Raw genomic sequence first — 25,171 nt, 5'->3', positions numbered from 1 at the left:
CATCTGGGAAGTTGTTAGAGGATTTAAGAAGATCTAATGTGCATTTTTTTTTTTTTAAAAGATTTTATTTTTTTCCTTTTTCTCCCCAAAGCCCCCCGGTACATAGTTGTATATTCTTGGTTGTGGGTCCTTCTAGTTGTGGCATGTGGGACGCTGCCTCAGCGTGGTTTGATTAGCAGTGCCATGTCCGCGCCCAGGATTCGAACCAACGAAACACTGGGCCGCCTGCAGCAGAGCGCGCGAACTTAACCACTCAGCCACGGGGCCAGCCCCGCTAATGTGCATTTTTCCAACTACTCTTATTAAATCTCCCTCTGAACAACAGTGCAGGTTGTGTGTTGAAATGAACAGTGTAATCTGTTGCTAAGAAATTTCTTACTCTACCTGATTTGCATTGGGTTTAATATTATTTTTAATAATACAATGTTACAAGTAACCAAATCAACAGGCTTAGATACCCCTAAATGATTTTTGAATATAAACAATCTTCCTCCTCCTATATCAACCCTAATATTTTTTTTTCCCCTCAAAGCCCTTCATAATTTTATTTTTCCCTCCTCCCTAGTGTACTCCTGCTACAATAAGAAGACTGGTCTTTAGGTCTCTAAATCACATCCCCTTCCCTGCTTATGCCCCTCTTGGCCTGAGCTTAGGCCCAGTGTTTGGCACATAGCAACAATAAACGTTTGCTGTTATTGTTATTACATTGCCTTTAAACTCCACCCTTCTTTCAAGGCCTAATTCCAATCCCTCCTCTATGTTCTAACTTCTTATCTGCCTTCCTTACAACTGCTCGTGCAACTAATACTATATTATACGCTACTCTCCCACTTTAGTGTCCTGTCTTAGCATTTTTTTCCCCCTCCAGACAAGTTTTTAAGAACTTATATATTTTACTTTATATACAGTTTTAAAATCTGCGTTTGAGAGCATTCTGTTCATATAAATATACCCAGGTTCAAAGCCATTTAAATTGCTCCGTTGTACTGAACTGGTAGAGTGTGTTCATGAATGAAGTCTCCAATTTGCATCTAATTTGATGCCTAGGGTCTTTAAATTTGTGGCTACTCAGCATTAGAGAGCCCTGGGCTAGGAAATTAATCCTAGGTGTCCTGCTATGCATTGTCCTAAGACCTAACCAAGAAGACCTAACCTCTACGGACTTCCTTTTCCACACGTAAGAGAACTCCTACAGTCTTTTTGGTCCTTGTAGTTCTAATAATGATTCCATGAATATATGTGTTTATCATATTGGTGAGTGGACCCCCAAGGGTCAGGATCCAAGTGCTTGGAACAGAGCGTGTTCGTGTCATATGCTCTGCATTTCTGAGATGGAGAGCAGTAGTCCCCCTCAGCCTGGCTCTGTGCCCTGGGATCCTTCTCCTGGGTAATGACAGCATCATCATGAGCAAAGCCAGAAACCCTAACAGTCTGACCATACTCCTTCCCCCTTACTCCTAACATCGGCTCTGACACCAAATGTTAAAGATTCTGCTTGTAAATGTACCTTGATTCTCTTTCTCTCCTCGTAAGCTTAGCTTTAGGGGTGGAAGGGAGGAGAGGTCATCGTATGCCATTCACGACTCAGGAGAAAGAAAAACTGACTGTTAGAGATAAGAGAGAACTGTCCAAAGTGCTTGACCTCTACACACATGCACTCCGTGATTCATAGGTTTATTCTGCAAATTAGATTGTCACTAATATAGAAAATAAAATCTGATAGCAGTCTGACTATTTTAGTATAACTCAAGTCTGCTACTCCAGTCACAGCATCCCCACCCAGTTCGGGTTCCGCTCTTCTACCCATGCGAATTTCTTTGTTCGCTTCATCTCTCTGGATTGCTTCATGATCTAATATCTTTTGCTGCATGAATTGCTCAGTGTTCCATCTGAAACTTCTTCCTTGATAATTGTTATTATTGGAAAACAATATCAAACAAAATACACTCCTTCTCCCCAGCAATCTGACTGTACCTCCACATCAGCTTCTGTCTGTCCAGAGGATATTTCGTCCATCTGCTCCCTCTCTCCTCTTCCCTCCCTTGTCGGCCCCAACTGCCTGTCCTCATCAGGCTCAGATTTTCCTGGAAGAGGTTGAATTGCACTCCCACACCCCTGATATCCTAGGGCAGAGGTTTTTAAACTTTTTGGTCTCAGAAATAGTTTATATTCTTAAAACATATCGAAACTTCTAAGAGATTTTGTTTATATAGATTATATCTATGAATATTTACCATATTAAAAACTAAAGCTGAGAAAATTTATTTTAAAGTCCATTTCATATTAACGTAAATAACATATTTTATGAAAACAACTATATTTTCCAAAACAAAAAAAAGTGAAAAGAGCAGCATTATTTTACATCTTTACAAGTATCTTTATTGTTTGACTTAACAGAAGACAGCAGAGTCTCATATCTGCTCTTGAATTCAGTCTGTTGCTATATCACACATCACGTGGTCTCTGGAAAACTCCTCTGTACACTCATGAGAGAATGAGAATGATAAAAAGCAAATAACATCTTAGTGTTATTACAGAAACAATTTCGATCTTGTGGACACCTGGAAAGCAGTGCACACTTTGCGAACTGCTGCCCTGGGGCCTGGAGAAACAACCAGCTCTCTTAGGCAGTGATGGTCTGGGACCACAAGGAAAATGACCATCTCTCCCTCTCCAAACAAACGCTCTTGTGTTTTAGTGCTGTTACAGACAGCCTGTGCTTCTCTGTTTCCCTGTGAAAACTCTTCATTGGTTCATGCTGCTTCCGTTTCCACAGAGCCTCCTTCCCTGCCCTGGTCCCTACCTAATGAGTAACTGTACATCTTTAAAGTCAAGCTCAGATTTCTTCTTTGTCTGTGAAGCTTTCTCCACTGCTCCGGTTCCTCTGATTGGAACTGACCACGCCTTCTGGACCTCATGTACTCCCAGCCTGTAGCACTTTCTTTTAGTGAGGCATACTAGCATGCTAACATGAGCCGGGAGCCTGGGGTTTTGACTCCCGACTCTGCTTCTTGTTGGTTGCATGATCTTGAATAAGTTCTCAAGGTCCTGGTTCCAAGTACTTTAGTTTTATCCCCTGTAAAATGGAAATCTCCTAGGGATTTTGTGAAGATTAAATGAGACAATTTCTGCCGAACGCTAAGAACAGTTCCAGCTAGATAATGAGGTCAACGAATTCCATCTAGCCCTATTTTTAATGCTGTCATAATTATTATTACATTTCTGCCTCACCTAAATAAACTGCATCCCCCGGATCCACCCGTGCTGCCTGAAATATAGAGACCAAATCAGATTTATTGAATGAATTAAAGAGTAAATAAATAAATTTAGTAGTTCTTGTTAAATCTTTTTTTTGGCCTGAATAATATATTTTTAAATGAATCAGCATAAAGGAACAGTAAGAATTCTGGACCAAGAAGGCAAGGTGCTTGCTTAACTACAGATAACCAGCTAGTAGATCTTATGCAAGTAAATTCATCCTTTCAGAACATCCATCTCCAGAATGATCAAATGCCTTTTGCTCACCTTACAGGATTTTTGAGAGGATCAAATTTAAAAAGTGTACCCAAAAGCAAGCCAAAAACTGCAAAGGGTCGAGTAAATATAGAAGGTGATTCTTGTTGGTATCATTATTAAATTGAGTTAGTTGGTTATTTTAATAATGTCTGCTTTCCAATAGGCATTCATCCTTTATTTTCTTATATGAGACGTTATTTTTTCCTTTTTAAAAATGAGACATTATTAAGGTATGCGTGAACTTATAATTCTTTATTTCCAAATGTGGAACATTTAACATAAAAATTGAAACTAAAAAGGAAATATGTTTTATGACTTGACTCTACAAATGATCTCTGTGTGTTGTCATTCCAGGTGCCTGTGGTTGCCATCTTGGGCTCAGGCGGAGGGTTCCGAGCCATGGTGGGATTCTCCGGGGTGATGAAGGCACTGTATGAGTCAGGAATCTTGGATTGTGCTACCTATGTGGCTGGTCTTTCTGGCTCCACGTGGTTAGTATACATTTTAAGTCCTAGTCTTATCGACCTAAATGCTTAGCATTTATCTACCTGAAACACTAGAAAAGAAAAAGGGATTTAAAAAATTGAACATTAACTTCAAATTACTGAAATGTTCCAACTTGATGTAATCATTCACTTTATAAAAATGTTCTTAAGGCAAATTCTTACCTAATGAGGACTCACCCTAAATTTACCCCCCTTAAGCCTGTTTGTAACTTAAAATGTAGTTAAACATAAAATAAAAAAAAAAATAGATCAATTGAAATAATTCTATATAAATATCATAGAAGTGAAATAACATACTCCACCCATAATTAATTTAATCTTCCTATAATTTGCTGGTTTGTAATCTTTCAGCGATTGTGTCTAAGTCTGAATGATTTACTAGGTAATCATTTCCTTCTTTGGGGCAAATAAAATGAAATCCAAGATACTTTAGTATACAGAAGAAGGAAAACAACTTTTGAATGCAGAAATGAAATAAATGTCACTGATTTGTATCTAACTTGTTATGAAATTAATCCTTTAAATATATGTAAGCCCAGCTAAATTTGGATAGTGAGTTAAAACATCTGTATATAAAATATTTGTACAACGTAGATTTGCCTTTTCACAAATGTATTTATCAAACATTTTCAAAGAAGTTACTACATATTTTTTGGTTTGCCTACCTCACGTAAGCATTCAAAATTAAATATTAGTCCTTGCTTAGATGTCTCAAATGAGAGTACCATTTTATCACAGAATGTCCAACTTTGACTTGCAAGGCTCTTTAGTCACTTAGTCACAATAAAGCTCATCTATCATAATATTGTCTTATCTGTGTCTAGCATTTAAAAATTTCTGTACCTTCTTATCCTGTGAGAGGGACATGAGTTTTTAAATTTTTCAGCCAAAAAAATTTGACTCAGACCAAGTGATTTGTCAAGATCACTAGCAGAGCAGGCGTATAAACTCAGGCTTTTGATCCCCCCTTCTAGAAGTCTTTCAACTTCTCTTGGACAACTATTCTACACAGAGATTCACATTTAAAGAATCTGTAGTTTCTTAAATATTTTGAATGTATTCTTTAGCTGAAAAACAAATCCTAGAACTATGGTTAACACTTTTTTTGTAGGTACCCTCAAAATGATTTATCTCTTATGAAAGAAGGGTGTAGCCCATCATTATTCTTTCCCTTGAAGGAAAGAGCAGGTACCTGCCTGTTTAAGGAGTGATGTGATGGAAAGAGTTAGACCCTTAGATTGATTCACCTACTCAAACATTTTGTTGTTATTCTTTGGGTGGTTTTCTTTCTCTATGGTCACTGTTTGTTAGATCCCTGTGGTCCATCACTGACCACTACATTGTAAGAAGCTTACTTTCTTAAACTCATCTACTAAAGAAAGAGCAGGCCACGAGTGCTGATTTGGGGGTATGATAGTATGTGTTTGGGCTTAATTAGAGCTGCAGTCATTGCTTTGGTTATAGATTTGGGGCAACATCTTACATTCTCCTCTCAGGGTTCTGAAAACAGGTTCTGCAAAATGTAATTAAGAGAATTTTAAATGTTGTGGGCCAATCATTTAAATATTGCAGGCCACACATTTATATATACATAAACTTCTGCTCTATCCTTCCATGTCTAATTTCCTCAAAGATTAGGCTTCTCTTCTTTATTCCATTTCCTTAAAGGCCACTCACTCCTAAAATCCTTACAATCAATTTTCACCCACGCACGATCTAATTTGCCAATATAGTGGTGTCTTTTAGAGTTCTTATTCTTTTTGACTTTTTGGGGGAGTCAGGAAGGCTGAGGTTTGGAGTGGAGACGTTTCACACGTTGACTTGTCCCTCTTTCAAATCCTCCCTCCCATGCCTTTTTTGTTTTTATTTCATCCTCTCTGATTGCTCTCTTTCCCGTGTTGTCTTTACTGCTCTCACTGCTTTTCTCCTTTCCTCTAGGACCCCTCTTTTGTTCTATTATGTCTACATATCCTCCCTTGGTAATTTCACCAACTTCTACCACGTCAGTTATTACCACCAATAATGTAATTCATGGAAGTCTAGGACATCCCCAAAGTTAATGGGCCAAAAAAGGAAAGAACACCCTAACGGAGAATGTAAAGTAGACGTCAGAGAAGAGAATCAAGTAAAAGATGAGTTCCAGAGGTCGCTGGTGGAGAGTACTTGGAGAAGTCATGGGTATTTTAATGGAGTGAAACATCTGTGAGAAGCTTAACTGAGTTTGGAGATCTTTAGTGGTTTCACCAAAAATCCCTAGATAAAGCAAATAAGAGGCACTTTTGATCATGAAATTGCAAATAAGAAGAGAATAGAAGGTGAAAGGAAGAAAGGTGGGAAAATGAACCTATAGGATCTGTCTATTATTTCAAGAGGGGAATATAGGACCCAGGGCAGAGGGGTTTGTCGTGTTTTGTTTTCAGAATTTAAGAGACAAGCATTTTTGTGGAATTCCGAGGTGAAGGAAATAACCTAGAGTAAGAGATGGTAGATAAAGAAATAGATGGATCGTGGATAGAAGGTTCAGGCAGAGACAGGACAAGTGAAGGTGTTAACCATGGAGAGAAGACACTTCCTGAGATGGAACAAAAGGTGGTCAGGACGATTCATGTTAATGGTTCTCTCTTGAAAAGTAAAGGTGAGAAGGGAAAAAGTTCAAAAAAGGAATTCGGAAAGACTTGAAAAAACAAATTACACTCTTGTGTTATGTAAGTTTTTATACTTCACTGGTACGTGACCATTACTTGGCACAAATGAGGTAACACGGAAATATCTGAAGAAGCCCTGGACCTCCCAAAAAGTTTTCTGTGACCACAAAAGAGAATTTTATGTAGGACAAAAGCTTCCCTCGTAACTGCTACTACTTTTATGGTAATTATTTCTGAAATTATTTTTGGATGATACTTGTTATTCATTAAATATAAGTATTCACCAACTGGGAGAACTGACGTGAGTGAAATAGGAGAATCATGACAGGAATCCTGAGTAATCCTGCTAATTACTCGGAACTCCTCTCTTCCTCAGTACAGCTGTTCATTTGTAGTATTATTAGGGGCTACTGGATATTGACTGCTGTGTTTGCCTGACATTACCAGCAAAAGAGAAATGAGAGCAGCTCTGTATCTACAGACAATGGGGCCTAATTCATTAAACTGACTGAAATGGAATTCAAGAATGAGAACTTTCAGTTTAACAGTCTGAAGAATTCCTGGAATATTGAAAAATGAAACAATTTTGACAGAAGTTGTTGCATAAGAGGTGACAGGCTAGAAGATCAAGATGTTTCTTAGAGAAAATATGTCGTTTGAGGTGGGGACTACGCTTGTCTTGTTCACTGACGAATCTCTCCCTCTTATCGTATGTTTAATGGCTAAATGAAGACTTGCATAAGTAACTGTATTTTGGGGGATTTCTTTAGGGTTTTAGGATATTTGCTTCACAAATATGAGTCTTCTCAAATCATTCCAAATTTTAGTTGCATATAAGAATCATTTTTGGCACTTTTTTTAAGCACAGAAATTCTAGATGTTTACCTCTGAAGATACTGGGGGCCAGGTAATGATACTTTACAACATTGACTGTCACTTGGAGGCAGAGACTAAACTGAGAATTCCTTGTTCTCTGGCATGATTTAGCTTTTAAAATTTCACACTTAGCCTAAAATGCATTCAGATGGAGAGAATGAGGTACCCCTTCATAAAAAATATGTAGAAAAAGTAGAGGCAAATATTTTCAGATTTATAGAGAAATAAATTGAAGACCCTTTCATTCATTAACCATTTATTTCTAGAGGCCCTCCTATGTCTAAGACACTTAGTTTTTGAAACTTGATTGGTATAATTGGAAGTGATTTATTGGTAAAGAAATGAAAATTAAGATGTAACTCTAGAGTTGCAAATTGGGGTGATGTTTGTGTGCTTTAGATGGTAGTATGTCCACAGAAGGCAGTAATAGCTGGATCCTGCCTTGGTGCAACCAAGGAAACCAAGAAAGCTATTTAAGGAAAACTGGTCATTGTCTACTACTCCATCTTTAGCTATCACCAAAGCCAAAACTTAAGTCTTGGATGTCACCACGATGACAGCATGAAAAATCTGTCCAACTCACATTTGTCAGTTATAAGGAATCTAGGTTCATAAATGCTGGACAAGCAGAGAACATTAGCCCAATGCCAATGGTTTAGGTATTCTAGGTCTTTCTGTCTCTAGGGTTGGTATCCTCAAGCCAACTGCTTCATGATAGGGGAAGAAAGAGAAAGGAGAGAGGGAGACTCCCTGAGTGAGTGAGTTTACTTCAACCTTTGGAAAGCAGAAATGGATTGCAATAGGTTACATTCTACGTGAAACAAAAAGTGAGAATCGGGCTGACATCCGTATACATTTTGACCTCTTAAAAACATCTACCTCTGAAACTGTGGCACAGATTCCTAGCTTTTGACCAATTCCCCAACCCCAGAGGAAGGATTTTCTTAATCTAGGTCGAATGGCTAAAATTGAGAGGAGGGGAAGAGAAGAGAAGAGCTTCAGATCTTGCTGGAGGCAATCCATGGGGTGGAGGTACTTGTTAGAATCATAAATTGATTCTTTACAGAGCAGCTAAATATAGATGGAGACGGGAAGTCTTAAATAATGTAAAGGAGATCTGAGTAATTATACCATTCTGCTAAGCAGTTAGAAATGACAGCTTCCAATAGCAGAATGATCATATCATTTCCTTTTTGCCTACCTTTTTAAAAAAATCGTTCTGTGGCTAAATTGATTTCTACTGACATTTAAGTGTTTGGTTCTTTTCCTTATTTTTACCCAGCTTCATTAAGGAAAGGATTTAATATATCCTATTATAAAGTAAAACTGGTTTGTTTATAATAAAGATAGAAGTGAAAAATATATAACTAGAAATTAGATTAAAAATTCATGCTATAACCGATAGCTTTGAAAGGTATGAGACACAGGCTTGAGTTTAAGATTTCTAGAATTTAACGCAAAATTCAAACTATGTGCAGTTACATAATATACATTTTTAATAAATTAAGGGCAAGTCAATGGTCTGTGGGGGTAGAAATTATTCTTGGTAATAAGACCAGGAAAGAACTTAGTGTGCTCATAAAGAATGAAGAGTATCCTGAACAGGTCCAGAACTAACCACTGAGGAGCTCAAAATGGTGTTTTATTTTCCTATTTTTCTTATGTCCTTAAAGATAAACCAATATCATTACAGAAATGTGTGCATTTATTGAAAAGTACAGTAAGGTCCAGGAAATCAGATCTTTGTTGCTCCGGATGAAACATGTGGTTGACTTCAGAATAACTGCGGGAATGGATGAACTCCGCATCTCTCAACCAACCTAAGCTGTATTTTTTTTTTTTTTTTTTTTTGGAGGAAGATTAGCCCTCAGCTAACTACTGCCAGTCCTCCTCTTTTTGCTGAGGAAGCCTGGCTCTGAGCTAACATCCGTGCCCATCTTCCTCTAGTTTATACGTGGGACGCCTACCACAGCATGGCTGCCAAGCAGTGCCATGTCCGCACCCGGGATCCGAACCAGCGAACCCCGGGCCGCCGAGAAGCGGAACGTGCGAACTTAACCGCTGCGCCACCGGGCCGGCCCCCCTAAGCTGTATTTTTTAGAGATATGTAGTGATTCTACCAGGCCCGAGTTCAGAGGAAGCCTATTTGATTTATCTTTATCACATGTTTGTGGGAAATGTTAGGAATTCAATTTGTGTAATAAAGATGTCTTCAGAATTTCTCATTTTTTTGACAGAGTGTGCATTCCATTTTAGGTCTGTTATTCCCCCCATTTGTTAACTTACAATTATTTTCAATTTGTCTTCAAAGAACTCTGAATCCAACAAGAAATTCTAATTTCCTGTGAAGTGGGAATAGTTTGGTCTCTAAGAACGGAAATCTTATTTAAAATGTTTTTTAAAATAAAGCCCAGCAGGGGAGAGGACAAATTTTAAATTGTAGTTCTTCTGTTATTACTTGGGGTACTGTGAACATGTATTTAAATTAATTGATCCTCTCTTTTCTCATCTTTAAAAAAAAGAATTGAAAGTTGTTACAAGTCTTCAAGATAATAGTTTATGAGCAATTAACCAGCGCAGACCTAGAACATAGCAGGGACCCAACAAGAGTTAGCTTTCTCTCCTCCCTGAAGGGAAGATAAATCATTAATGATAGGCATTTTAGTTTGAATGTCAAGGAAACAGGAGATTAAAATATGTGGTATTTTTCTTTGGTTGTATTAAGTGGTGCAATATTTCTTTCTTTCATTATTTTGTTTTCTGAGTCCAAAAAACTGTTCTTGCCATATACCAGGCATTTGCTAGTCATTGAAGCTAAAGATGATAAGCAAAGTTTTCCCTGCAGGAAATCACAGCTTATGAAGGGAGACAGAGAAGTAAACTAATAATTAATATTCAGTATGAGAGCTACAATACTAGATATATTGGTTCACAGGAAGGAGGGTGGTAACTGAACATTTATTGTCTAAATGTTAAATACCAACACACGTGGTTATTTCCAGCATTACTAGAAGTGGCCAAATGGCTAGTGGCCAAGAATCTTCACAAGAAAGTATTTATCTTAAAAATCTACTCCTCTCCAGGATTTCACCATCAGATTTGTATGCTCAGAATTTCTGAGACCTACAATTGGTAAGGCCTGGGATTTTGTCTAATTGGCCAAGGGACAATTTAAAAAAAAAAAAAAACACCTTTGTCAGGAGAATTAGGTACTCACAGGAGTTCAGACAACTCCTTTTCTACCTGTGGATAATCATCCTAAAAAGTCAGATTACCAGATTGCTTGGCTGGTATTGTATCCAGACAAGTCAATTTATTTACATGACTCAAATGTGTGAGTTATCAGTCTCTAATAGTCTGATAGGGATTCCCCTTCCCAGAGACTGGACAGTGGACAGCAGGCCCGGTAGGGCTTCCTCTCCTCTTGACTGTGCCTGAGAAGTCCAGTGTTTCCTCTGAGCCTTCTCCTTTACTTTGCTTCCATTGTAGACCAGCTCCTTTCTGACTGATGCATTCTTTCCTTAATTGGATTAATATCTTTAATCAGAAAATCAAGTGAACCAACCATTTCTTATCACAGAGAGTGCCTGCTTTCTTTGGAGACTTCTATGTAAGGCCCTTTATTTTGACTGATTATCTTTTGTTTTCTTTACAGGTACATGTCAACTTTGTATTCTCACCCTGATTTTCCAGAGAAAGGGCCAGAGGAGATTAATAAAGAGCTAATGAAAAATGTTAGCTACAACCCCCTTTTACTTCTCACGCCACAGAAAATTAAGAGATATGTTGAGTCTTTGTGGAAGAAGAAAAGCTCTGGACAACCTGTCACCTTTACTGATATCTTTGGGATGTTAATAGGAGAAACACTAATTCACAATGTAAGCTATGGCTTGATCTACAATCCTTTTAATACAAGGAGATCGTGTATATCATAATAGTTTAGATGAAACAAAATATGATACATTTTGTAAAAGTCACTTGGCTCAACTTACCCTATCAACAATGGCACTGAGCACATACACCCTGCCAGGCATAACTCTTCTACGTTTCAAACTAGTGCTTATTAATTCATTCTGTCTATCAATTTTGATGTGTAGGGTAGGACTTTTCCATTCCTCTTTGGAAAAATACACATTTTAACCCTTAACCACTCATTCTCCCCTAATGGTAATCTTTTTCGATAAGGAGGTGAAGGTAAGTAGTATTTGAAGAGTAGAGGAAGAATAAGGGTTGCCTGGAGAGAGTCAGACAAGGGAGTGAATCACATGGAACAAATCCTTTTGACATATGACCACATTGTGACATTTCATCTGAGATAAAGCGGGGGAGATAGAGTCTGTGCCAGGGAATCCGCGGGCTAAATTCTTTCTGGGCGCCACAGTTGCCAAATCGTTCTCCGGTTCAGTTGTAGACATAGTCCCTAGCGTGATGGTTGTTTTTAGAATGAAGATAATTACTTCCATAAAGCTGACTTTTTCTTGTTTATTCAAGACCCAGAGATTTCTAATGGCTTCTTTTTATTATAAAAATTTTAAGTGTCTTGATTGGAAGTACTCTTTTAAATAGTGTTCTATCTGTATCTGTTTGTATATTTAAAACCATTTCTTTCTTTCTTTCTTTCTTCTGTGGACAGAGAATGAACACTACCTTGAGTAGTTTGAAGGAAAAGGTCAATACTGCACAGTGCCCGTTACCTCTTTTCACCTGTCTCCATGTGAAACCCGATGTTTCAGAGCTGATGTTTGCAGGTTTGTAATTTCCTCTTTCAGAACATTTCCTGGAAACTTTAGACTGTGGTTTCTAATGATTATCTTTAGAGGAAAGTCATAAGCAATTTCAGTTGCTGATTTTAGTACTATATTTTCTGTAACATAAAAATATTTGAAAATGTAAGAAAATATTAACCTAGATGATGTTCTGGTTGTAGAGAATGTTCCATGAAGCTAGTTACTACTATATCCTCATTTAAATTAATGAAATCAAAAATAAACTATAAAAAATAAATCATGAATATAATCAATAACTCACTTTTAATTACCCATTTCTCAAAGACTTTTAACAAAAATTGTGTGTGTAGTGCTTTTAGGCGGTGCATATACTTTTGCTTGCTGCTTATATTTTCATTGAATTGGGTAATATGACATATGTTTATCATTCAAAGCACTGTTCTGATTTTTATAATTCAGCACCTAAAAGTTACTAGTCTGTACTTGTGGCAGCTGGTGAGCTAAATGCTTCGTTTTGTTAAATCTCAGACGTCAACACTTGTTTCTTCTGTAGCTTCACCCCTCCTTAGGTGCTCTAAAGTATGTGACATCATACTTCTGGGGGCCTCTGCCAACCCTAATCTGCAGTGTGGTAGCATTTCTGACTGTGTCTGGTAGAGTTCATTGTATTTTTAGGGAAAGTATCTCAGTGACGTCAGTCACATCATAAGCTTAAAAAATCATTGTGAATGGCATGTAATTAACAGATTTATATCCAGAATCCTTTTGCAATCTTACCAAGGCTCACTTTTTTCCTCAACTGACTACTCTCAGGTAGGAATTTTGAATCGTTTATAAAAAGTGGTGCACCTGGAATTCATTCATTCAACAAGTGTTTAATCAATTACATTGACTAAAATGTTTATCATGCTTATGGTTCCGAAGTCACTTGTTTATTATCTTATTCAATTTTTACTACAACCCAGGGAGGGAGGTATTTTTAGCTCTGCTTCCAAAAAGAAAAAACAAAACCTCAGAAAGATTAAGTGATTTGCACATTGCCACATAGAAAGTAAGTAGCAGAACTGAGAATTGGTCTTGAAAATCCTTTGTACTTTATATAAAATTATTGCCTTCTCTGATTACTAACCATGTAGAATGTAGTATGCCAGATGCTAAGTGTGAACCCCCCTCCCCCACCACGGCATACTGCCCCTGTCCTTTAAGGCCTTATAATCTGTTTGGGAAATTTACAATAATTACTAAAGAAGTTAAGGCACAAAAAGGAACAGAATGCTACTAGGCACTGTTCCCTAGACCGAATTACATGACATCTTTTCTCTCAGTTTCCTCATCTGTTAAATGAGACTGAAACTCTCCTCATAGTATTTTACTAAATAAATAAGATAAAGTATGTAAAATACTTAAAAGAGTGGCAGGCCCAAATTAAGTTTCAGTAAATCTTAATAATTTAGAGTGTTCTATGAAAGCTGCGTAAGAAAGTCAGAGGTCTGGATCTTAAAGGTAAATTTGTATATGTGTATGTATAAAGGTAAATCTTAAAGGATTTGTATATGAAAGGCAAATTTAATTATTGGTTGGGGGAACAAGGCACACAGTGGGATAAGATAAGCATGGTCTTCCCAGCAGCAACAAGGAGCCATACTTTGGCGGTAATGGAGATCATAGGGAGAGTTGAGATTTTATTATAGAAGAAAAGTTAGTGCTATGATGAAATGTCTTCTTTTTTGTTTTTGTTTTGTTTTTGCTTTCCCATTGCTCTGGTCTTGTGAGGTCTTGAAATGTTTGGAAATGATTTGATAAATAGCACTAGCAATCTGTGCATAGCAAAATAAGCCGGCTTTTACCCCAGAAGCATCATGATATGGTCAAACAAGCGCTAGACTAATTTGAAAGCCTTGTCTTACTTCTAAGCTGAAATAGCTTGGGCAGGTCATTTAATCTCTCTGATTCTTATTTTCCTCATTATTAAAAAAAAAAGGATGTTAATAAACATCAAGCTTATCTTACAGAGCTATCAAGACAATCACCTGAGATTTGCTTAAGGCTGAAGATGATCAAGAGACAAAAGTATAATAGTTTTATTACCATCATTACAACTTTTCTGGCATTTTCACAGTCGCCTCTTTTTATTCTGAACTATTGGTCAGTAGCCATTCTCAAGAGAAAATCTGACTAAAATAATTAAAGAATAAATAGTATTCCAGTGAGTGAATATTTTGGATTCATCTCAAGTGAGAAAAATCTGTTTTATGTTCAGTTAGGAGTCTTTCTACCTGCATATGTACGATTTGGGCCATCTGCCTAACTGCAATGTTGTTACTGAGATGAGAGATGCACCATTAACCTTCATTGTTAAATTTCTATGATAAGGAGTTTCAAGCTGTTTCTTCCAACAGTGTTGTACAAAGCCATCAAACGTTAGTTATGTGGATCTTGTATCCAGATAAGAAATTCAAAGCTGCATGTTACAGGGTTCAAGTAGCTTGAGATATTGAGAAAAAAAAAAAAGAATGGAGACATGTCTCTATTTTATGCCTTTAAAATTTGCTTAGATTAAAAATGGATACCCAGGGGAAAAAAGTTGAAATATTATCTAAATTATATTTTAAAAAGTCAACCAAATTATCTTAGCTTATAGAAGTTTTATCAACTTTACTTCAACAATATCAGAGAATGTTTTTCTTCTCTCTTAGAATAGTTTTAAACATTTTCCCCTTTTGAAGGTTTAGAAAAAATAAACGTTAGTTGTTTAAACTCCTAAGTATTTTTGACTCCTCCACTTCGCTGTGTTGCTGAGAGGATTTGTAACTTTCATTTTAAAATTTTCATTGGTCAGTAAATTGCATTTTCTGAGCATAGCTTATGGAGTCTATAGCACGTTAAGTTCTTTGACAGACACTATAGGAATAAAAAATATAGAATTCTTCCTCAAGAAAGTTACAATCCCATTAACAAGACAAAAATAAAACATGAAAAATCAATTAGCCATACACATAGAATATTATTATCTACTAAAATGTGTAGGACTGGCATAAGTGCAAGGTATCATAGAGATTTAGTATATTGTCATCAGAGACGTCATGAAGGTGATGGAACTCAGATTTGAGTTGAACTTGGAACGATCTATCAAGTGGAGGTGAAAGGTCATCTTTGTGTGAAACAGGATGAGAAAATGCTCAGAAGGGAAGCCAAAAGTGTGTTTTGAGGAGCAGTACAAAGAAACTAGCTTTGATAAGGACTGGTGAAGAGTAGGTGGTATATTTGGTAAAACCATTAGTGCCAAGTTATAGAAAGATTTGCATTCCAGACAGAAATGTTTTCATTCCATTACGATCATAATGGGAAATATTTAATGCTTTTGGGTAGGGCAATGAATTATTTAAGTAGTGTCCTTGGAAAAAGCATTTTGGTGATTCATATGGGTAGATTGGGAAGGAAGGCAGCTGGAAACCGTCATATTTTGTAAAAAGGTCCTGGAACTAGGGAGATACTGATAAGGAAAGAGAGAAGATGGATGAGAAAAGCCTAAATGTTACTGGTGAGATGTGGTGATGGATGGATTGGGTAAAAGAGTGGTTTCAGTTAAAAAAAAGTTTTTTCTGGCCTGTGACAGCATTTACAGAAACAGGTAAGCTAGACTGAGAGGAAAGGTTATGAGTTCCTTTCCAGGCAAGTATAGTGGGATGTGATGGCAGTATATCCAAATGTAAATGTGCAGCAGGAAATTGGGAATGAGTAGATAGAGGTGCAGCAGAGAGGTTCAAATTTGAAGTGCACAAGTCGGCAGCAAAGGAATAATAGTCAAATGCTACTATAGTGAGTTCTTCAGTAAGGATTGGAGAGCAAATCTTGCCTCTTGAGAATGTCTGTATTACTGTGTGCATGAGCCACCACATCAATAAGGAAGAGATTACTAGAGAAGTAGGAACCAGGAAATTATGCTTCATTACCCAAGATGGGTGTGTGAAATTCAGAGATAGGAAATTACTTGTGTGATATAGAAATTTCCCTAACAACGTCTGATTCATTGCTAGTCATGTCTCACTAACTCCATGTAAATCATTATAAAACATGCCTCTTTCTGATGAAGACTATATGTGCCATTTGGCTTGACTTGAAATGAATTATAATGTGTTCTCGTCACAATTGTAGTTTCATAACTTCCTTCACAAAAGTAGAATGTTCTGATCTACCACTGAGTAAACAAATATATATTCACAATTCCTTTCCCAAAACTTTAGGAGCAGATGTTTTGGAATTCAGAATATTTTCGATTTTAAAGTTAAAAAAATAGTAACACTGTATGTTACATAATGCCCCACTGGGTTCTTATGATTTCTCCAATAGAATGTATCGATGTTCTCATTGAGTGAGATAAATAAAGATTAAGCCTCACAGCACTTCAAGATTGGTTTTTCTGCTAAATGAGTTCAGGTCAGGTTTTACCACCAAATGAAGAGCAAAAAATCCTTGTGGATTTTGGAGTTATTTGGATTTTGGATTTGTTGGGTAAGGGGTTATGCACATGTTATAATTTCAGAAAAGGAGAAAAGGAAGAAGTGGAAAAAAAAAAAAGGACAGAGGGTTATGAGTAAGGCAGGGGTGGATGGAGGTGGAAATTTATAGAGGATGGTTAACAAAGACCTTGAGCTACAGGTTAAGAAGGAGCGAGCCTTATAATTGCAGAAGGGAATAGCAAGCAAAAAGGTGCTGAGGTGGCAATGAGATTGCCCTCTTTGAGGAATATTAAGAAGGCTTGTGTGGCTGAAGTGGAATAAGCAAGACAAAACATGGTAGGAGATTGGTTAAATCATGTGGTCAGACAGACAGCATGAACAAGACCATCATGAAGCCTTGTTGGCCATGTTTTTATTTTCAGTCTAATGGTAAGCCATTGGAAAGCTTTCAGCTGGCATTAGTGCACTGTGATTTATATTTTTAAAAATCCATTCTGGCTACAGGGTATCAGAAAGATAGTAGGGGAATAGAGAAGGTATGTTTTAGAAGACTATTGTGGAGATACAAGGCTGAGAGAGTATGTCAGCTTGTACCAGTATGGGCATGGTGGACAAATGGATAAGTAGCCAGTTTCTGGCCATATCTGATGATGGAGCCTACAGAACTTGATTTTTTGTATGTGAGATATAAAGGAAAGGGAACCATCAAGAGCAATCCTAACGTATGCATAGTGGCATGAATCTGTAAAAAGTAGTTACTCTTTACCAAGAAGAGAAAGGCTGAGAGAGTGGCAAGTGTAGGAAATGGGAGTCAGAAACCAGGAATTCTTTTCGGATACATTCAAATTCAAATTGTTAGATGTAGTTATAACCATAGGAATACATGAAATATAGTAGTGGCTACCATTTGTTGAGCAATTAAAATGTGCAAAGCCCTCTTCTAAGCTCCTTGCGTTTCATAACTCATCAGATCTTCACAACGGTTCTACAAACTATCCACTGATTTTATTCACAGTTTACAGATTAGGGAACTAAAACACCAAGAGCACAAGTCACCTATCCAAGGTTGTATAGTTAGTAAGCAGCAGAATGGGATTTGAACCCAGTGCTCTGGCTCCAGAGCCTCTGCTCTTAGAAAGTTTATTCTATCTACCCTATTACCATATATTTCTTAAGACATTTAGCATAAAAATTTTGCATTGTAATCTTGTGAGTTAGGATAATGGTTAATAAGCAAAATTAAGGAAAGATGAAGAAAAGACAAATGTTACAAAACGCTTTCTTCCATTTTCATAGTCTGCTTGCATTATCAGAAAGAATTTAATTCCTTCTATCTCCTTCATGAATTTCACATCTGAGTAAGTAGTTTTCAATTTTCCATTCTTTAGAATTAAAATGGACTTTATAATAGATGTCTTGAGTTTTTAAATGCAAAAGCGTATTCAATCTGTGCAAATTAGAAGGGATCATTTTGTCTTCTCATCTTATTCATTTATTAGCATTTCCCCCCCAACTTCTATACAATACCATATACATAATAGGCATTTGGTTAATTTTTAAAAAATATTTTAAATAAATGAATGAGAACAATCATGGCGTTGCTGATGTGATCTTTAGCTGTGCACGTCTTTGTAGTATTTTCCTATTAATGGATTGCGTTTTTTTCAAATGCTTTCAGATTGGGTTGAATTTAGTCCGTATGAGATTGGCATGGCTAAATATGGGACTTTTATGGCTCCAGACTTATTTGGAAGCAAATTTTTTATGGGAACAGTTGTGAAGAAATATGAAGAAAACCCTTTGCATTTCTTAATGGGTAAGTGATCACAATCTACCACTAGTTTGACCGTTTTACATCTAGGTACATTCTAAGTTATTTTCTCTTTTTTGCTTTACTTTAGGTGTCTGGGGCAGTGCCTTTTCTATATTGTTCAACAGAGTCTTGGGAGTTTCTGGCTCACAAAATAAAGGTTCCACAATGGAGGAAGAATTAGGTATTGTAAAAACAGGCTTACATTAAGAATAATTATGCCACATTGATACATTTCATTAATGTCTGTATACACAGAAAATTAAATCATCATAAAGATTGTAGTTGTTTTAAACTTATCAATAATTTGGTTGAAAATCAAGCTAAATATTTCCTAGAAATCATATGTATATTCCTTCTTAAGTATTATTCTGACAATGATGTTTGGAAATTCATAAAAACCATTGATTCTTAAGAAGAATTTTTACTAGGGCATCTCCACTGCTTTTTAGTCATTATACATCTAAACATACTACGTGTGTTTGAGAATACTTTTTTATCAAATAATGGTAGCTTTTTAAAGATTAGATTCATCAACCGTTAAACACAGTATGACACAAAGGTAAATTCATACTTATCAGCTTATTTATCCCTTAAATACTAACTCACTAGAAGTCTGTTAGCTTCTGATAGCTAATTCATAGCAAAAAGAAGGAAAAATATTTCGAACTGTGGTAAACTAACAGTAATGATTTTCTTTAAATCTAATTCATTAGTCCATAATAAATTAAAAATAATATTTACAAAACTTGAAAAAGTAGACTCAACTGAGGCCGAGTGATTTTCATTCATTGTAAGAAGAAAGCCACAGGAACATAGGTTTTCTTGGAGGAAAATTTTGACTTTAAACTTAAAGCAAACAAAACGTACATTCAGTATCTCCCAAACACCTTGCCCTCTGTATTGTAATCAACACTAAATTTCATGATGGCTATTTTGACTCATAGCAGGAAGGAACAGTAGAATGTTAAATCTGTATTTAGGGCCAGCCCAGCAGGAGCTGGGGAGGAAGGTCATGTAGATTAGCAGTATGCTAACTGCCTACTACCTCTTCTCTGTCTGTGAGCTATCACATATCTATTTGAGGACAGAGCTGACTAAATATCATAAATGCCTTTTTCAACAATCAATTCATTTGAAGATTACTTGCATGTAAAAAAAGTTACTATGGAATTTTTTTTGACAAGCTGCCTTTAATTATTCCAGAAAATGGCGGTTGATTTAGTTAAGCTTGATATGCACGAAAGAATACAATTGAAACATTAATGAATACACTAGAAGTTGGCTTAAAAGTAGTGTTACCACTCCTTTTGCAAGAACTGATTTTATTTATTTGATATAGCAAGCGTAGTCCTCATATTAAGGACTACTACTGTAACATATTATGTTATATTAAGTCCTACAATCCTTTGGTCCTTCATATTTTCTTCAGCAGCATTGTTTGCATTTTTGGGTAGTTCTTAATAAGTCATAGAGAAGTGATCTTATGATTGCACTACAGCCAAAGATTTTAAAGTAAAAATAAAAGCAACCAAAAAAAGGCATTTCATACTTGAACTTGCTCCTGTTGTGTGAGCATCAGTCAGTCAGTAAGCAGCCAAGGTTGGTGGGACTCTTGAGCCTACTCTGACCTTAATTACAGAGCCACATTCTCTTCAGGGTCACTGCAAGACAAAGTGTAGAATGCTGAAATGCTCTGGCTTGATTTATTTTAATGAACGTTATATCCCAGACGAATATCTTGTTCTCAACTTTAATTTTGTGGAAATAACTAACTCTTCCCTAAATTGTGTGAAGATTTCAGGAAAAAAAAAGAGAAAAAAAGCAGATGTATCACGTATTATGAGGCTCACTTCCCTGTGCTCCTCTGTTGAATAATCCAGATAAACCTAGGGTTTGTTATTTTTTCCTCCTGAGGCAGGAAGAGAATAGGACTGAAACAACACGTTGAAGGTGGGCGAGACAATGGCCAAAGGCCAAGGAAAAGGAGAATGTTTATACTAAATAGTCTTGAGAATATTCTTTGCACTGAGACATCCCCTTTGAGGCCCATGGTTTGGCAGCTTATTTACTTGTTCTGTGTGGCAGACTTAGGGGGAATGTTGTGTCCCCGAGAACCACCAGTCAGCAGGATACACGCGACCTCAGATTAGGTAAGGGTTTCCAGAAATGACACCAGAGAGGTGACTGAGGGAACTCTGAGGACTCCCGGTGACTCTTTCATCCGCTGGCTGACTTTAAAGGTTACCTCTTAAAGGGTGTTCAAACATAGTTTCTGTTTCTTTTTCTCCCTTCTAAAGAAAGACGTTAAGGTAAATTGGACCACAATCAGTTGACTCTAAAAGAAATTCTCTAGGAGTTTTGAATATATGCGGTCTATGCTTTCGAACAGATGAAGCTATATGTTATACTATGGTGATGGAAAATAGATAAATTCAGAATATTTAGCTTTTTGTATCATGAAACTTCATTATAAAGAAGACAATATTTTGGTGAACTGTCTTCTTAAATGAGAGTATCAAATGTGACAAAAAAAAAAGAAAAGAAATGCATAAGGAAATAAAATTTTGTCCTACCAAATTACATATAGGACCAGAAACATACCTAATGCTTATGGCCCCTGGAGTGGATCATTTCTTAGTATCCTCTCTCCTCTATACAACAAAATTAGTTTCTGTAACAGTCATGGAATGAAATGAATAATAATATTAGCCAGTGAACACTTTCTTTTATTGAATTTCGTATGTGTAATCATGACAGTAAAATTAAATAAATCTAAAAATTTAAAAAGTCGACCTACTGACTCAAGCATTTATTGATTTCTCCATTGTGTACTCTTTATTATTCATGGACATGACATTTATGTAGGTATAATAAATGCATGGGGAAGCCAAATGGTATATCTATATTTCTCTGAGTGTAGAGCCCCAAAATGATTCTATCACTGAAAATTATAAATTTGGAGTCAGTTTTTTAAAATTAAAAAAGAATTCTATTGACTAATATAAGAAAAAAAAGGTTACTATACAGAAAGTGGTTTCATGTAAGTGTCCAAAGAAAGTTTGATTTTTCTACAAATGATGATTATAAGAATGGTCTGTGTACCCCATAATTTAGGTACTTCTTACTTGAAAAAAGACAACTAGTTATGCTAGATTTTACTCCTGGTTGTTTTTTTTTTTAAGGATTTATGGGTTCTATTTCAGTTTTTATAACTGCTCTCTTAATATCTTCTGAGGAAGCATAAATTCTCAACATTTTAGCAGACGATTTTCATTATTATTGAAAATCAAAAGATAACTTCTATAAGGAGCTTTCATTCATTTTGATGAAACTGTTCTGTAGCCTCACCCCCCTGGCCCCCACCGTAGGTTTTGGTTTTACCCTGGATTTTCCTTCATAACCACTGCTTAAACATATTTACTTGAAGAAAAATAGACTTTTATGGTATAACAAGGAGCTTCTTATAATCAAGTTATTCTTCCTGTCAAAATTAAAATAAACATATAAAAATTCTCCCCTTTAAATCATGAATGAATAAATTTTAAACTAATTTTTCATGTCTTGGGAAATTTTGTTTTCCAATGAGAAATTTGAAAATAATAAATCTAATACATTTCGACTTACTAAATTGATCTAAATTTACACTAGTAAATCCAGTAGACCTCACTCGGTGGTTTTGCTGAGATTACTTCCTTATAGGAAATTCCACTATGAGTCTTCGCACCTGAGATCCTTCAATTGTTTTGTTTTCTTTCCGCAGAAAATATTACGGCGAAGCATATTGTGAGTAATGATAGCTCAGATAGCGATGATGAATCACAAGAACCCAAAGGTAAGAAAGCTGGAATCTTCTCTGACAGAAGTCCATTAGGCAAGGCTATGAATGTTTCGTCTGATTCTCTCACTCAAGATGCTACTGGTTGTCTCTGCTCAAGGCAGAGAGTGATAGAATGGTAACTTTCAATTCAAAGAGAGAGCTAACGCTGTGTATGTAATAAAATATGCAACACACAAATGTCCTTTATTTCTTTTTTTTCTTAATACCTGAAAAATATTACCAGTTGAACAATTAGAGAACAAACGGAGATGGTAGAAATATCAAATTTTGTTTTAAGTCTGATTTAGAGCACTGGGCTGCTCGGCATGGAAACTGATCTGATCCGGGAACATTTTTACATGGTTTTAAATATTAAAATTTCATCTTTTAAAATTTTATTATTAAGTAACATGTGAAAAATGGTATTCTCACTTCATTCCTGAGCCTTATCTCATTGCCAACGCTCCTTCTCCGAGGGAGGGATCAATGGCGAAGTAGGGTAGAATTATCAAGACCTTTTTGTTGCACATATTACTTTGTAGTATAAATGTTTTCTTTCACATTTTCGCAAAGCAGTTTTCAGCCTGATGTAAATCACGATAGTCGGTGATAGAGTTGGCACAGGGATAAGGCAAGGATTGGGGATGTTTGTTGCAAATGTTCTGTGGTAAGAAGGAATGATTTTACATTTTGACACAGCTGTTTGTACAGATGTTCCCAATAGTCCAAAAGCAAACAAAACAAGTAAACAAACAAAGAGAAGATTTTATAACTCAGTGCATACGTCCTGTTACAGTTTGAATATGATCATCTAGATTTTAGAAGATGTTAAATGCTTTCTTGTCCAAAACTTAACAAATTCCACCAGCCATGGTATAGATATTGGAAGAGTCTGTTTTATCCTTGCTGAATCAACACTAAAATGAAAATTCTCCTTTCCTAGCTGGACTGTTACTTCCTCATAGGATAAGTTTGTGTAAATTAGAGAAAAGGTGCCTTCTCTCAAAAGTGCAGCTACGGAGGCCCACAGCTTGGCGAGTGTGCAGTTTCTTATGACTATTAAGAAAGGAAATCCTTTCCTGGGCAGACAAAGCTATTGATCAGGCACAAGGCTTGGCCAGTAATGCGCATTCTGGACTTCAATCTTTATCTGCCTGCTATCCTGCTGCTGTATGCAGCTGATGGTTTGCCTAGTTAGATAGAGCAGCCCAGTCGTTAGGCAGGAAAGAATCCTGGCCTGGAAGGAACTGAGTCTTTATTCTGGCTTCTTCATATTTTTAATTTTAATCTTAATTTTTTTAGTTGCTCAGATCTTTTTTTACAATTTTGAACATGCCTAGCATTTCTAGAATTAATTATGTATCAATTTAGGGATTATCAAGTAGAGATAGTAATGATTTGTCAATTATTAAGTAAATTGCTATAGATGATCAGTACCTTCGATCACTTCTGTAGTACTGGCTGATTATCTTAAGGCTGAGAAGTTCAAGGACCCTTTGAATTCGGCTGCTTTAGTTTTAGTACCAGTCTAGACTGGGGAATGATAATTAGGATGTTTTTGGGGATTTCGTATTACCTCTCAATGTTCATTTTTTCCCTTTTAAATAGACTTTATTTTCTAGGGTAGTTTTGGATTCATATCAAAATTGAGCAAAAAATACAGAGAATTCTCATATATTCCCTGCACCCCCACACATATAGCCTCTCTCACTGTCAACATCCTATACCAAAGTGGTACCTTTGTTACAATCCTGAACCCACACTGACTCATCGTTATCACCCAAAGTCCAAACTTTAGGGTTCACTCTTGGTATTGTATATTCTATAGCTTTTCACAAATATATATTGACATGTTTCCATGATTGCAGTATCATACAGAGTAGTTTCACTGCCCTAAAAGTCCTCTGTACTCTATTCATTCCCAAGCCACCCACCCCCAACCCCTGGTAATCACTGATCGTTTCACTGTCTCCATAGTTTTGCCTTTTCCAGAATGTCATATACTTGGAATCGTAAAGTAGATAGCCTTTTTGGATTGGCTTTTCTCACTTAGTAATATGCATTTAAGTTTCCTCTATATCTTTTCATGGCTTGATAGCTCATTTCTTTTTAGCGCTAAATAATGTTCCATTGTCTCAATGTACCACAGTTTGTTTATCCTTTCACCTGCTGAAGAATATCTTGGTTGCTTCCAAGTTTTGTATTCATAATCGAATAAAGCTGCTGTGAACATCTGTGTTAGATTTCTGTGTGGATATAAATTTTCAACTCCTTTGGATGAAAACCAAGAAGCGTGATTGCTGGATCATATGATACGAGTATAATTTAGTTTTGTAAGAAACTTCCAAAGTGGCTGTGCCATTTTCCATTCCCACCAGCTATGTATGAGTGTTCCTGTTGCCCCACATCCTTGCCAGCATTCAGTGTTGTCAGTGGTTTGGATTCTGGCATTTCTAGTGGGTGTGTGGTGGTATCTCGTTGTTTTAATCTGCATTTCCCTGATGACATATGATGTGGAGCATCTCTTCATATGCTTACTTGCCATCTCTATGTCTTCTATGGTGAAGAGTGTGTTAAGGTCTTTTGCTCATTTTTTCATTGAGACACTTGTTTTCTTAGGGTTGAGTTTTAAGAGTTCTTTGTATGTTTTTAATAACAGTCCTTTAACAGGTGTGTCTTTTGCAAATAATTTCTCCCAGTTTGTAGCTTGTCTTTTGTTCTCTTGAGTCCCCTTCATTTTTTTTTTTAAACATTTTATTTTTTCCTTTTTCTCCCCAAAGCCCCCCCGGTACATAGTTGTATATTCTTCGT

The 25,171-nt window shown here is 36.4% G+C and overlaps 1 protein-coding gene across 6 annotated transcripts in view; it reads left to right on the top strand.

Moving 5' to 3' along the window:
* PLA2G4A (phospholipase A2 group IVA) overlaps positions 1-25,171 on the top strand; it is a 149,297-nt gene that overhangs the window by 97,765 nt on the left and 26,361 nt on the right. For all 6 annotated transcript variants that reach the window (XM_014865783.3, XM_070497087.1, XM_014865785.3 and 3 more), the window contains 6 exons: positions 3,871-4,007; positions 11,199-11,421; positions 12,177-12,291; positions 18,409-18,546; positions 18,632-18,724; positions 22,304-22,375. In XM_014865783.3, coding sequence (XP_014721269.1) covers positions 3,871-4,007; positions 11,199-11,421; positions 12,177-12,291; positions 18,409-18,546; positions 18,632-18,724; positions 22,304-22,375 — 778 coding nt within the window. The remainder of the gene's footprint in view (positions 1-3,870; positions 4,008-11,198; positions 11,422-12,176; positions 12,292-18,408; positions 18,547-18,631; positions 18,725-22,303; positions 22,376-25,171) is intronic.

Source organism: Equus asinus, chromosome 25 (genome assembly GCF_041296235.1).
Source record: "Equus asinus isolate D_3611 breed Donkey chromosome 25, EquAss-T2T_v2, whole genome shotgun sequence".
NCBI classification, from domain to species: Eukaryota; Metazoa; Chordata; class Mammalia; order Perissodactyla; family Equidae; genus Equus; species Equus asinus.
This window is presented reverse-complemented; position numbering and strand designations above follow the sequence as displayed.